General features: G+C 35.9%; 1 protein-coding gene across 3 annotated transcripts; it reads left to right on the plus strand.

The window, feature by feature from the left end:
- Positions 1-1,030: 1,030 nt before the first annotated feature.
- On the plus strand, positions 1,031-11,932 carry LOC143702409 (homeobox-containing protein 1). 3 transcript variants are annotated; one of them, XM_077196261.1, is made up of 11 exons: positions 1,141-1,303; positions 1,776-1,909; positions 3,382-3,793; positions 4,178-4,263; positions 5,760-5,870; positions 6,704-6,829; positions 8,007-8,157; positions 8,701-8,783; positions 8,937-9,032; positions 9,864-9,985; positions 10,061-11,932. In XM_077196261.1, exons 2-11 carry the CDS (start codon positions 1,831-1,833, stop codon positions 10,202-10,204), a joined length of 1,410 nt encoding a protein of 469 aa, XP_077052376.1. In that variant the 5' UTR covers positions 1,141-1,303; positions 1,776-1,830; the 3' UTR covers positions 10,205-11,932. The 3 variants fall into 3 exon arrangements, with proteins under 3 accessions (XP_077052377.1, XP_077052376.1, XP_077052375.1); XM_077196260.1 differs by having other exon boundaries at positions 1,186-1,303; positions 1,797-1,909; XM_077196262.1 differs by lacking the exon at positions 6,704-6,829 and having other exon boundaries at positions 1,031-1,303; positions 1,796-1,909.
- Positions 11,933-13,981: the final 2,049 nt, after the last annotated feature.

The raw sequence follows: 13,981 nt of genomic DNA on the forward strand, positions 1-13,981 counted from the left end.
AGAGGAAGAGGTGCAAACTCTGGCCAAAAGTAATGCTTAGAAAGGTGCAAATCTTATGTGGAAAGTTCTGTCTCTGTCTGGAAAGATAATTTTCACATGTTCTGTGAGAAATGTAGTAAAGGTTGAGACTAATATACTTTACATTAGACCTAAATTGGTTAGTTTTTTTTAGAAAAAGTACAACTGCATTTTAAATAGAATAAATGTAATCTTTTGTGATGCATAAAGGAAACAAATAAACATGTTTGATATATTAAAACATTTTTGTATCACCAATTATTTGAATTATAATAAGAAAATCATTAAATCCAATATGGGTCATTTTGACCCCTCTTTGTGCATTTATATAGGTTTTTTTTTTGGTTCATGCATTCTAGGGTTAAAAAAACATTTCCATAGAAGAGAACACATTGTTGGTTGTTAGTTCATGTTAGCTAATGCTTAATGTTAACAAATGGGACTCTTGTAATTTATTTGTTTTATAAAAAAATGCATTTTATCCAATAGGCTATAATAAAATAGTATTACATTGTTCACTAAAATATATGGCGTCTAAATTATGGTGTTGATGATTAAATCTTTTTAGTAATTCTGTGGATTTGTTTATTTGTATTCAGGCTAATTGTATTGTTTAGTCTATATCTTGATTTATGTTTTGTTTTTCATTCTTGTTGTAGAAGCCTCAATTGATTGTGCTGGATGAAGGACTTGTGACTCATCTTGCACATTGCAATAATTAAATGATACAGGATTACTATATTTAAAAAAAAAAAGATTTATTTGTGGTCGTGTATGAATCTCATGTCGACAGTGCAAGTAACATTCCTGGTGCATTATAAACATTCACATTGCTGTGTGCAAAAGAGGAAAGCATAAATCCATACAGAATAGCAGTCCTGCGAAATCTGACAAACGTAAACAAACTTGACAAAAAGTACGTACGCATTTTATATTCGACATCTACTCCCAAAAATGTGCTCAAAAGAACTTGCGAAATCTTTTTCAATGTCATTAAAGATAGTAAACGTATGGGAGTATCTTCTGGCATCAACTTCCTGCATCCACATGGGACTGTCGCTGCGGGTTGAGAGGTCAATTGTTGACTTCCATATATCCAGTAATATTATGCTGCGGCATCCCAGGACAATGTGACCCTCCTCGGATCACCTTCATTAGCTAGTTGAAGCTCCTCGGAGTGCAAGTGAGCGCACAGGAGGGCCAGGATTACACCCAGGGTGTGCACCGACCGCTCTCCAGCTGCACCAGCTCAACTCCGGCTGCAGTTTGACGGTAGCGCGGGGAGGTAAGGCGGATAACTGCGTGCTGGGCATATAGCTTTTCATGCTAGCGGCATTACAGTTACTTTAGCGCTCTGTGCATCAAAGCTGTGCTACTATGAAGGCATTTCATACCCGCACTTACAAGTGATATTGTGAGACGCGAATCCGTTAAAAACCTAAAGCAGCTCTTTTTTTTTGTAGTAGTGCATGACTTTTACGCGTTGTGTGCCAGAAGTAAATGCCGTGCCAAAGTCAGTGGGTTCAGCTGCAAGTGTGAAAACAAAGGCGAAGATAATTCATTTTTGTATTGCAGTTGCACAGCAGCGCGTGCCCGCTGGGGCTAGCCAGTTAGCGCGAGTCTGACACAAAATAAAATCATGATTACAGACGTGCATTATCTGTTATTGAAGGTCTTTATGAAAGCAGACGTAGTCGAGTTGTTTGTATCGTTACTCTAGCATGAATAACCGACACATGCTGACTGGCTGTTAGTAGTTATTGTGATGTTTTGACAGCCCCCCCCTTGTCCCCTGCGGGTGACTCCTCGACCATGCGACAGTGGTGCCTTCCTGCTGTGGCTCCACGCGCAGAACCGCTCCCAACGGGCCGATTATCACCTCAAATATCAGGTAGGGCAACAAATATGATGTGAAGCATTTTTTTTTCAATTAAGTTAATCAAGCTAGATTTGCATTTCCTGAATGAATGTCAGTGTTTGCAACTGCAAGGTAGTTAAAGAATTGTAAAGAACAAAGATAGATAGATAGATAGATAGATAGATAGATAGATAGATAGATAGATAGATAAGAAAGATAGATAAGAGAGATGTATGAGATTGGCAGTAATGTAAAATATAGAAGAATAACTAGATGTGTCCAGTGTAACTTTTGGAATTCACCAATATTAAAAAAATACATGCTGTCATTATTTATTCACCCTCATGTTTCAAACCTGTATGACTTTTTATTCTGTGAAATATAGCCTAAAAGGTGAATTCTTAAAGAATCCCGCTCACTCTTTTACATAATGAAAGTAAATTTGGACTGGGGGTGTCAGGCTCCAAAATGAAAAAAAAGTATCATAAAAGTATAATTAAAGTGGTCTTTATCATTTGATGTATTCCAAGTTTAATGGAATAGCATTTTGTTATTCGGTTAAATTCAATTTACATTAATTTGTATAGTGCTTTAACAATACATAGTTTCAAAGTGTAAGGAACATACTAAACTTTAAGTTACAAAAAAAATCCATATTGCTTTTTCTTCTTTTTTCCTGTGCAAAAAAGACTACAACAAGTCCCTTCTCCATTCATAATGCGCTCTGTTTGTTTGAGCATTCCAATCAGCCTGACACAGCAACATTGGCTCAACCAATGGCATGAGTTTAGGGGAGGGACATCAGTTTTCCTGACCAATAGCAGATTTTTCTCTTCTAGAGTGTCCAGCCACATTTCAGCGGCTTTGGTTTCGAAAGTATTTTGTCTTAGTTTAAGACTCATAAGCCACTAACCAAACCAACCAGCTATGAGGTGATTGTGAATCACAACTAAAAAAATAACTGGATTGTAATTGTTTTTTGGCTTCAAATCAAAGTACAAGACTGTGTAACAGCGTTAATGAAGGAAATATTAATGCAAAGTATTAAAATATTTTAGTTGTTTGGGAGTGTTGGGAAATTGACTATTACATTTGCAGTGCTTCATGAGAGTGGGCGGCGCAATTAGCTTGTCTCTATTCTATGATTGGTGGATATTTCTCTGCAGAATCATGGGTAATGTAGATGTTCACTAGGTATTCTGCTGTTAAATGTGATTCTTTTTATAAAGTTCAAATAAAGCGAGCTGTTGGCTTCAACAACATTACACACCATTGATTTAACAACCTTGTAGTTCACAGTAACTCTGTCTTTAAAGGTTTATAAGTTGTCATAAGAAATCAATCAATGTTTACTCCCAGAACCCCAGAACCCCACTGTTCTGCTATTTTTGTTGTTGTGGTGACATTAGTGGTGCAGAAACTACACGCTTCCCGTCTGATGTTTAATATAAAATCAAAACAACATAAATTGCTTTATTTTCTTTGTCTCATTTCTTTTCCCACAGATGTCAGAATGGAGTGTTGTGATGTGGAGCCACGCTATACCATTGAACAGATCGACCTGCTCCAGCGTTTAAGGCTGTCAGGGATGACCAAACCTCAGATCATTCAAGCCCTTGAGTCTTTAGAGAGGCTTGATCCAGACCATCGTGTCCCATGCTGCAACAATCACTCGGCCCCACCCAGCGCCCCTACCTCCGCAACCCCCGCTGCCCCCTCGTCCTCCTCCTCTTCCTCCTCCTCTCTTACCTCAGCCACCACACAGACCCCTGTTATAGATGCTGCATTATCACCCAGCAACAGCTACGATGCCTCGCCTCCACCCCTGTACCCACCCAGCGGAGTTCAGAGGTCGTTTAGTTACGACTTGGCAGAAGAAGACTGGGATCTGGAGGAGAAGGTGGAGGAATACATGAGGTATCTTTTATGAGAGCACTATATCAGCTGCTTCTGTGGGATTCTCTTCTCAGGTCTACTGAGAGGTAGAGATTAATATAACAGCTGATAATGACAGTGAACGTCCCTGAGCAACAGTGTAATTTTCCTAGAACAAGTGGAATGAATCCGATCTTTCTGAATCAGGTCAGGTGGACAGTTGGTTCAGATGGATACTTTTTGTAGCTTTTCTTGTAACTGCTTTGGATCTGCCACAAAATATGTTCCCCATTTAAACATATATTATGCAAAACCCCACGTTTTATCAAATCTTTTAAAGCAACTGACGTTTTTCATGCTTAATGAAAATTAAAACCTGATGTTTTGACTTTGTCAATGTTATGCTTGTCTTTGTTTGGACTGTAGGAGAGACAGTAACCTTGTGAAAGAAGAGATAAAAGCTTTTCTCAATAACCGAAGGATCTCACAGGCAATTGTTGGACAAGTCACAGGTACTCTGTATGCTTTCAGTCTGGCAATGGAAAAAACAGTGTGCATGCTAATTTTGAAATCATGCAAAACCATCAGAGAATGTCTGTATTTTTACTAAAACCATTTAACCTATATTCATTTACTCTACATTCACAAAGTATTCTTTATTTCCTGTGCTGAACAGGAGAAATGTATTAGTAATGTTTTTATTTACTTGCACATCAAGAATGTCAGACAGAGAAAATCTATGCCAACCACAACTTCGATAACCAAAACATTGACATAGAGGAAAAAAATCAGCAAGCATGTGAAACTGATAATATCTTGCTGCAAAGAGGTCAGAGCTGATTAAACGCGTGCATAGAGAAGATGGATATTGAATATGACTGCACAACAAACTTGCTTCAGTCTACGGAAGCAACTGATTCCAAGTTCAGTTTGAATTTTCAACCCTTAGTTAATACATTTCCCATTACTTTACACAGACTATTACACAGATTATACTATACACTGAAAGATCAACACGGGATCTTATGCGGATATGAAGTTATACAGAGTACAAATGCTTTTACTATCAATAATCAGTTTATTTTGAGGACATATGTTTTTTTACTCATAATAGTGTGTGTCAAAAAAGCAAGATGTTTGTTTGAAATTAAAGTTGGTTGGAAGTCAATATTACATCAATCACATGCAGGACTTTTATTTAATTTTACTTCAACAATATTTTAAAAATGTCTGGAGCCTGCATATCTATATAAAACCACACCAATCGAATGAAGCAATGTAATATGTATGTACCATTATAGTTTTTATTAGTATTTTGAATTAGCTTTTATATATTCCGTTTTCATTTTATTTTATTTTTGTTATTTTGTAATGTTATTTTGCTTTTGTACGTTTTTGGAAACCTGTTGCAGCAAGATTCCATTTGTTCATTAAGTTAACTACATTAGTTAACATAATTTAACAATGAAAAAATATTCTAAATCATTTATTAATATCATTTAATGTTAATTTCAACATTTTACTAATACATTATTATTTCAAAAGTGGCATCTGTTAATATTAGGTAACGGACCTGAGCTAACATAAAGTAATAATGAACAGTTGTATTTTTATTAACTACCAATAGAATAGTACTGTGACAAATACATTGCTCATAATTAATGTATTGACTAACGTTAACTATTGGGAACTTGTATTATAGTGTTACCTTTTCTGTAATATCACTATTTTTTTTTTTTTTTTTTTTTTTTTTAGTTCAGTTTTATTTATTTCCAGCTAGTAATTTTAGTGCATCAACTTAAACTTATTTTAGTTAGTTGCCAAACCAACGTAAATTTAGGTTTTTCATCTAATATTTCTATTTTATTTTATTTCAGCTTTATTTAAATGAACCAAAATGTCTTTAATAGTTTTAGTTAACCCTGGCATCTTTGGTTTATTCGGGTGGTATTTTCCTGTCATTTCTGTCACACGTTTCCTTTTTTATGACTGTGACTATCTTCTGCAGGTATCAGTCAGAGCTACATCTCCCAGTGGCTTCTGCAGCAGGGGCTTGAGATGAGCGATTCCAAACGCAGGGCGTTCTATCGCTGGTACCTGCTGGAGCGTAACAGCCCAGGTGAGTTGTGCCTCCTCAGCAGGGAGATGACTTGCCAAAAAAAGGGCGTGGCCTGGATTTTAGGCTTGGGGCTGGCTTATATTCAGTATTTATTTTATTATTTTTTGTCGGGGGGCTTCACTTGCCATTCTGCATTATCTTCCCTATAAAGTTTGCATGGTCCTTAAGGGCTTTACATTTGAAAATTCAGTGTTTGATAAAGACAATATATTGGAAGGACATGCCATGTCGCCGCACTGAATTGAAATGAAATCAACTGGTGTAATTTCCCATCAGTTATGTGCTTAGGTTAATGCTGTTCTTGCCACATCCAAGAAGTGTAGGTTGTTGCAGTCAGAAATGAGCTTTAAAGCCTTTTAGGCTGTAACACCACCAACTCTCGCATTTATAATACAGAAAACATGTTGATGCTTGAAGGAGCTAATTAAGTAATGTGAAGCCCTGCAGGACCTCTTCTGCTCTTCACCTCCCAGGTTAAAAGCTCTTCTGTAGCTCTCAGTCCTGATCCTGGGTTTGTCAAATGCTGGTTTTCATGTCCGCTTTGCACTGAAGTGCAATTAACACCCGACCCTACTAACAAAGCCCTGAGCATGACGCTTTTACATTCTCTGCAGCGCTAGAGAATTGAGCATGGCTCCAAAAACCTAATCACATCGAATGTCTATTAACGCTGCTATCTACAATTAATTTTTACTTACTTTAAGTATCTACAAGGATTTTCATTGAGCACTATGTTAATATTTGTTTACGGTCATCACCATTAATTGCAAGTTTTCGGCCTCTCGAAGGGAACCTAGTTAACACAGTTTTCTGATTGCCCAAATGGGTTAAAGGAATCAGATGGAGTGAAAACCAGCATGCTCAGGTCCCCAGGAGCAGGACTGACACTCCGTGGAATAGGCAGAGAGAACTGCTGATGCACCTCCTCCCCTGGTACTCTGCTCACCAAGCCCAGTCAGGTAACGTCCATGCAGCAGGGGAACACTGCTTAAGTTTACTTCAGTACGAATGGTTTGGAAAATTTATATTTGTTCCCTTTGAGTCACCTTTTCACTATCTCACTATCAACAAACAATACACCAGAAGTCATTCATTTCCAATGGAGAGTAGTATGGGAGATGCGTAGAGTTCTATTTGAACTCTTCTATTTTTTTTAACTCATGTGATGTATTCTAATCAGTACTTTTTTGAGCGGAAGTTGATAGTTACAGTACCAATAGTTTTGCACTAAAATGCTATTTTTTTTAAACACTACATAAATAATTATTATATAAGGATTATTATTTATTTGATTAACCCTAGAAAACCTAATACTACTATTTTTAGTATCATTTAAGATACTATTATAGTTTTTAATACAATTTTGAGTTTGTTTTTATTTATATATTTTTCAGTTTCATTATAATTTTTTGGATAATGTTTTAGTAATTTTGTTTTATGTTTTTGACTTTTTTTAACATGTCTATCATTTTTTTCCAATTCATTTTTATTTCAGTTTTAGTTATTTTTGAAAACTATTTTATTAAACTAAATTAAAATAAGAAATGTTGCCTTGTCAACTAGCTGAAATAAAATAAGTTTAAGTTTTTGTATGTTTTTTTTTTCAAGTGAAGAAAGTTTTTTTTTTAAATGGTTTTAGTTTACAATAATAACCGTGCAATGCTTTTATTTTAGACGTATTGACAGTCATTTTTGCGTTGTATGAAAAATAATCAAACACTTTTATTCTTCACGACCAATATGTAAGTTCTGTGCGAATGGCACTAAATGTGACAATTGTATGCAAATGTCAGAAATAGTGGAAAGATGGCTTTAAAGTCTTTTAGAATGGATCTTTAGACTCAAAGGGATAGTTCATCAAAAATAACACCTTTGTGTCATTCTAAACCTTTATGATTTTCTTATATTGTGTGGAACACAAAGTGAGAAATTTAACAGAAAATGAAATGCAATGAAAATGGATGGGGACCAGGGACAGCTATGGCCATGATTCACTTTCATTGCATGGAAAAGAGAAGCATGGACTTGTATTTGTATTTTCTGGTGAACCATCCCTTTAGTTTGTATTTAGCTACATGTGCAGTGAATTCATATTCTACTGTTATTTTGGTTTGTGTGCAATAATGTTCATAACAGGCACCACATTGTCCATGCGTTCTCTGGTTAAAGAGGAGCCCGACTGGAGGTTGGCTGCAAGTCCCGCAGACAGGGCAGCGGTTGGGCCTTTTAGACTGCGCAGAGGTAGTCGCTTCACCTGGAGGAAGGAGTGCCAGTCAATCATGGAGAGGTACATGACAGAGCATTACTGTCTTTGGCACTATTTGGATTGTAATAGATTCTCAGGGTGACATCTGTAAAAGAACATATGCATGGCTCCTTTAAGATAAAACTCACAAAGACAATACATGCTGCAGTTAAATACGGTCCTCACTCTTCTTCCAAGTGCTTCAAGCCTTTTACACAGAGACTATTTATGGGAGTGATAACTGCATAGTACAATGAATTCACTCCAATTTTGACATATTATCAGTTAATATAAAAAAAACAATAACCATCCAGGATTTTTTTATTTACCGTTGGAATTCTGAATTTATTGTGATGGCACAATCATCATATTGTCGTCTTTTTAATTTCATAGTGAGCTATGGTGACTGTGTTCCCATAAAAGTGGAACATTGTCTCCATTCTCAAGCATTTTTCCACTTAATGTCATTGTCATAAATGTTGTGAATAAAAGTAGCCTATTTCATTAATCAGTTTTCTAAGGCCATTACCGTTTCCTATTGGTTGGTTTCCAAGTCTTGTTCTGATTCACTGCGTTTGTTATCAGTTTCTTTATAGAGAATCAGTATCCTGATGAGGCCAAAAGAGAGGAAATTGCCAATGCCTGTAATGCTGTCATTCAAAAACCTGGTAAGTGATTGCAATCCGTATCTAAGCAACCTCAGAAACAGTCCAGTCGTATCATAGCCATGCCATATTTGTTGCAAATGTACCCCTGCCTCACTGACTGCCAATTTACTTATGGATTTAAATGATACATTTCTTGAATAAATGTTGTTTCAGGATGCAAACTGTCAGAATTTGAACGAGTCACTGCGCTCAAAGTGTACAACTGGTTTGCCAATCGGAGGAAGGAAATGAAGAGACGTGCCAACATAGGTGAGACTGTAACAATGATAGTCTGACACTCACTGATTTAAGTGACACACGAATCAGACGTTTATCTAGGATGCCTAAAGTTTTAGTTTTTTCCTCCAGTACTCCATGTGGAATATTTCACGCATTAAGCCTCCAAAACGAATATTTCAGTAACAAAATCACATAGTGCCTGTCTGTGGGCTGTCTATTTGTGTGATTATGAAGTACTGTTCAAAAGTTTTTAAATTAAATTTTTATGAAAATGTTTTTTGAAAAACCAAGGTTGCATTTATTTAAACAAAACGCATAACAAACAAGCAATACAGTAAAAACAGTAAAGCATTGTTACAATTTAAATTAATTTTATTCCTGTGATGGCAAAGCTGAATTTTCAGCAGCATCATCATCACTCATGCAATCATTCTAATATGCTGATTTGTTGTTCAAGAAACTTTTTTCAATTAATTGTGCTGCTTAATGTTTTTGTGGAAACCATGATGCATTTTTTCAGGATTCTTTGATGAATAGATAGTTTGAAAGAGCAGCATTTATTTGAAGTAGAAATCTTTTGTAGCATTATACATATTTTTTACTGTGGTTTTAAATGAATTTATTGGATCCTTGCTAAAGAAGGTATTAATTTCTTTAAAAAAACAAAAACTGATCCCAAACGTTTGAATGTTAGTGTATAATCCTGTGACTTGTGGACAGGCAATTAGATTTTTATTTTTATTGGAAGCATTCATTTCAGTTTGACACATTCTTTACTTTTCTTGAAAGGTAAGCCTTTGCAGGATTTAAAATGCCGTCGTTATCTCTTTATACTAAACACTTTGTCTCTGTTTCACTCAGAGGCTGCCATACTAGAGAGCCATGGGATAGAGGTGCCGAGCCCCAGCTGCCACTCCAACAGCGAAGAGGTTGAGACTCAGGAGTTTGGAGATCAAGTCATGAGTCAGCGTTTCTCTGAGCAGGTTGTTGTAAATGCACTATTCGGACTGCTTTTGTGGTCAGTATTGTTTGTTTGAATCTGATGGGTTTGTTTCCAGGAGGATCTCTCCCAGAGAAAAGACATTGAGCCAGAAGGTGCCATGCTACCTCCTGTGGAAGTTGTGTCTCTTCCAAGCCCGGCCTCTCAACTCATGGAGAGGAAACTGGATGAATCGAAAAGAGAGGCTATTGATGACGATTAAGCGATGAGCCGAGTCATACTCTTGTTCCAAAGTGGCTTGACGTGGTTGTTTACAGCCAAGCCTGACACTCTAAATTCTCTGGTGCCTCTAGTGGTAGGGAGGCCACTCTATGTATCTACAGTAATCACGCTTGTAGTAACGGCAATATTTACTCTATATAGTATATTGTGCATTCCAAGACCGTCTTAACGCTTCCTTTGAGAGGGAAAGATGCATAAGGTGCAAACTAGTAACTTTCTTATCACGCTAAAACTGTTTTCTTTCATTTCTCATATACAGCAGTTTCACCTGGTATTATCTCGAGCGAGCAGTCTAGAGAAACCTGCAGGACAGGTGTTCAATTTGACAGAAGGGGCGCACTGAACCCAGTTAGTAGTCTGTGTGAATTTTAGGAGCTGAACAGTCTCTTAGTTGTCATATGCAATAGTTAAAAGACAAGATGGGACATATACACCCCTGATAGATACACAAACTCAGGTAGAACCAAACTTGGCAGTTGAATGAGAAGATCGGTTTTCAACATCATGGAAATCAAAAGTGTTTCTCACAATAATGGTTCATTGTGTAGAAATGTGACTTGTCAAGCTTACCAAACTGTATATATTATTTTTCACTTCTTTTTTTTCAGGTGTAATCTGAAAGTAATATTCAGATGATCATGGCTCTGTTTTTGTATCATCAAAGCTCTTTGTATCCAGCCACTTAAGCTACACTGACCCTGACTGGTGTGAGGGGTCTAAAATGCTTCAGAATTTCCCCCTCTTAAGTATTATTTGCTATAAGCATCCTTTACTTACCTCTTTAATAAGGTAATGCAGTATGTAAAACTACAAGTATAATATCAGCATCTAATGCAACAAGCTGCTTTTCAATGACTTGATATATACCGTTTGATTTTCTGCATCTTAACGAAAGCCAAAGCTCGGCTAAGTTCTAAAACAATGCATTTTACATGAACGTAGTCAAATGGACTAAACAATTGCTTACGGCACATCATCGTGCCTCGGTGAGAGATGCTTTGAGCGTGTAAAGGCTTTAAGCTGCCCAGTATGATTATTCTGGCCTATCAGCTCTGTACACACACAGGATACGATGCTGCACGCTGTCAAGGCCCCCTTACTGCGTGCTTTTTTCCTAATGATTAAACAATAAAAGGAATAGACAAATGTAGTGTTGAGTTTGAGTTCAATTTATACATTTGTTTTTTAAGGTAGAACTTGTATTACTGGGCATAAAGTTTGGGGTCGCTAAGAATTTTTTTATTGTTCTGAAAGAAGATTCTTGTGGTTCTGGGCCACCGTATTATGCTCAACAAAGTTGCATTTGTTTGATATAAGATGCAGTAAAAACATGAATATTGTGAAATGTAATAATATATCACAATATTACTATTTAAAAGAACTGTTTTCTATTTGAATATATTTTAAAATGTTATTTACTCCTGTGATGGCAAAGCTGAATTTTCAGCATCCAGTGCTCCAGTTGAAATAGAAAGGTTTGTTTAATGTTCTAAATGTCTTTACTGTCACTTTTGATCAATTTAAAGCATTCTTATTAAATAAACGCATTAAAGTATTTGTTTTAAAAAAAATCAATCCAAGATATGAATACTCTCCCACTGACTTCCACTTTCTCTAAAATGTAATCCAAAGTAAAAATGTATGATGTATACTTTGCCGACCTACATAATCCTGTCAAATAAATTTCGCTTAGTCGGTTTTAAGTTTATTTGTATTGTGACTGCAGCCTTTTACAGTAATATTTACTGTTGTTTACCTTGTTTTGCTTTTCATTTTAGGCTCAAATGTGATTGGCTTTTGAAAATCTTGTATGGCAGTAATACAGCTTACAGCAATAATAGTAATAAGTGGGTGTTTGTGCGCGCGTGTGTACGTGCACGTACTTAACCGTATTTTGGGGACAAATTTGTACCCAGAAGTGACCAAAATCTCCATAAACTTCACTTGTGAATCAAATGACGTCCTCATTTGTAAATCTGATATAAAAATTAAGTAATTAAAGATTATGTTTTAAAATGCATTAACAAAAATGGTGTTTTGAGCTATAAATGCTTCATAATATTATATTTAATCACATTAATCAGTAATTATATTTTTTGTCAAGGTGTGTAATGGCACTGTGAATATATTTATGAAACATCAAATGACAGATTTTAACATAAATCTAAAATTTCACTACTGGCAATTAAAAGTGCCCGTAGTTGCAGAAAAACCCTTATATGCAACGTTCTTAAAATGAGCCTATTATAATATGGCATGTTGATTGGTTGTGTTGCTGTCCATGGTGCTGCAGGTACACGTGCGTCAGAGCAACACTTTATAATATACACTGTCATACACTTGGAGGGGAGTTATAAATCCCGTCAAATATTATAGGAACTTGATCTCGAAAAAATGACACAAAACTGTCTAACAGAGTCTCGAAAAATATAATCATTTTGAATCTGGGTGGTTGTTTGTCACAGGGAAGATGGATAGTGGAAAATTACACAACTTCACAATCAAGGCGTTAGGGGTGTTTACACTAGAATGGCTAAATTGCCTTGGCAAGCATTATTGTGGCGGATCCATCATCGCAAACAAGTGGCACGTAGCCTAGTCTGCAGCTCACTGTCTCTCCCTTTAAATACACTTACAAATATCAATGTATAACAATAAATGTATTTTGCTATAGCTTGTCAACATCGGCAACATCATTTTCATATTATTGTAAACTACATAATAAACAAAGACACTGAAATATGTCTCCGCTGCTTCATAAATAGGTTACTGTCACTTATATTATGGAATATTATGTTATTTTCAACCTAATGTACTACTATGATATGTGAAATGCTTATGCGTGTCGGTTGTCAACTTTAATCATTAATTGTTGTAAATGGATATACATGTTTATTACTGGTTCTTTCTTTGTTCTAATGTGTCTGTTAGGTCTAAGTGTTTTAGAACTGATGGTCACAGTTGCTTCATTTTCTGTTTCTCTGGACTGGCAGGTTGATTCTGGAGGTCAACTTGTGTGTGAGGCTGTATAGTCATCCCGCAGGCCCCTTGGAAGTTACTTGAGGCCCCAGTTTGAGAACCACATGACCAGTAGAGGGCAATGATGTTTACAATGAATCTTTTGATAGCTAATACGAGGATGAGACACTATTATCAGTGGATCATGTACTGTAGGGCAGTTTGATAGACTCATTTACTGTACATTACATTTCTGTGCAATTCTAATTCACTAATTCGAAGTCATTATCAGTGCTGGGCTGTAACTGATGTAATCTGGAGTATGAAATCAGATTCCAAAAAGTATATGCTTTTAATTGTTAAATTGTTGTTATTATTAAATTGTATTATCACATTTTAAAATACTCATAATTAGTTTACAGCTATGTTTTTATTGATTACATAATTACTTAATTTTCATAAAATGATTCAGAATTTAATGATTCTCATTCATTCTTCTTTTTTATCTTTTAAATTGTCCTTTCTAAAACAGCCTATTGCTAATGTATGTCTTTCAGTTTTGTGGAATTGCACGTCAAAGGCCACACTGCATAAAAAAAAATTTTTTTACTTCGTTTTTGTTTTATTTTTATTATTTTGAAATGTTTAATTTTTTATGGTTTAATTATACATTACCTTTTCATCAACTTACAAACCCCCTGCAGTTCCTTCAAACCCGAGTTTGGGAAACCCTGACATAATTTTGTTGATGGCATTTTGGGTTAAATTAGCCACAGTCTGCATAGAAATGGGGTAAGAT

The sequence above is a fragment of the Siphateles boraxobius genome, unplaced genomic scaffold (assembly GCF_051911475.1).
Source record: "Siphateles boraxobius isolate OS27281-9 unplaced genomic scaffold, OSU_SipBor_1 35, whole genome shotgun sequence".
NCBI classification, from domain to species: Eukaryota; Metazoa; Chordata; class Actinopteri; order Cypriniformes; family Leuciscidae; genus Siphateles; species Siphateles boraxobius.

Excerpts from the sequence above, each read along its gene's own strand:
- LOC143702409 (XM_077196261.1), top strand. The coding sequence starts at position 1,831 with ATGCGACAGTGGTGCCTTCCTGCTGTGGCTCCACGCGCAGAACCGCTC. Across the intron at positions 4,264-5,759 it reads AATTGTTGGACAAGTCACAG|GTATCAGTCAGAGCTACATC; the intron begins GTACTCTGTATG and ends TATCTTCTGCAG. Across the intron at positions 6,830-8,006 it reads TGCTCACCAAGCCCAGTCAG|GCACCACATTGTCCATGCGT; the intron begins GTAACGTCCATG and ends TGTTCATAACAG.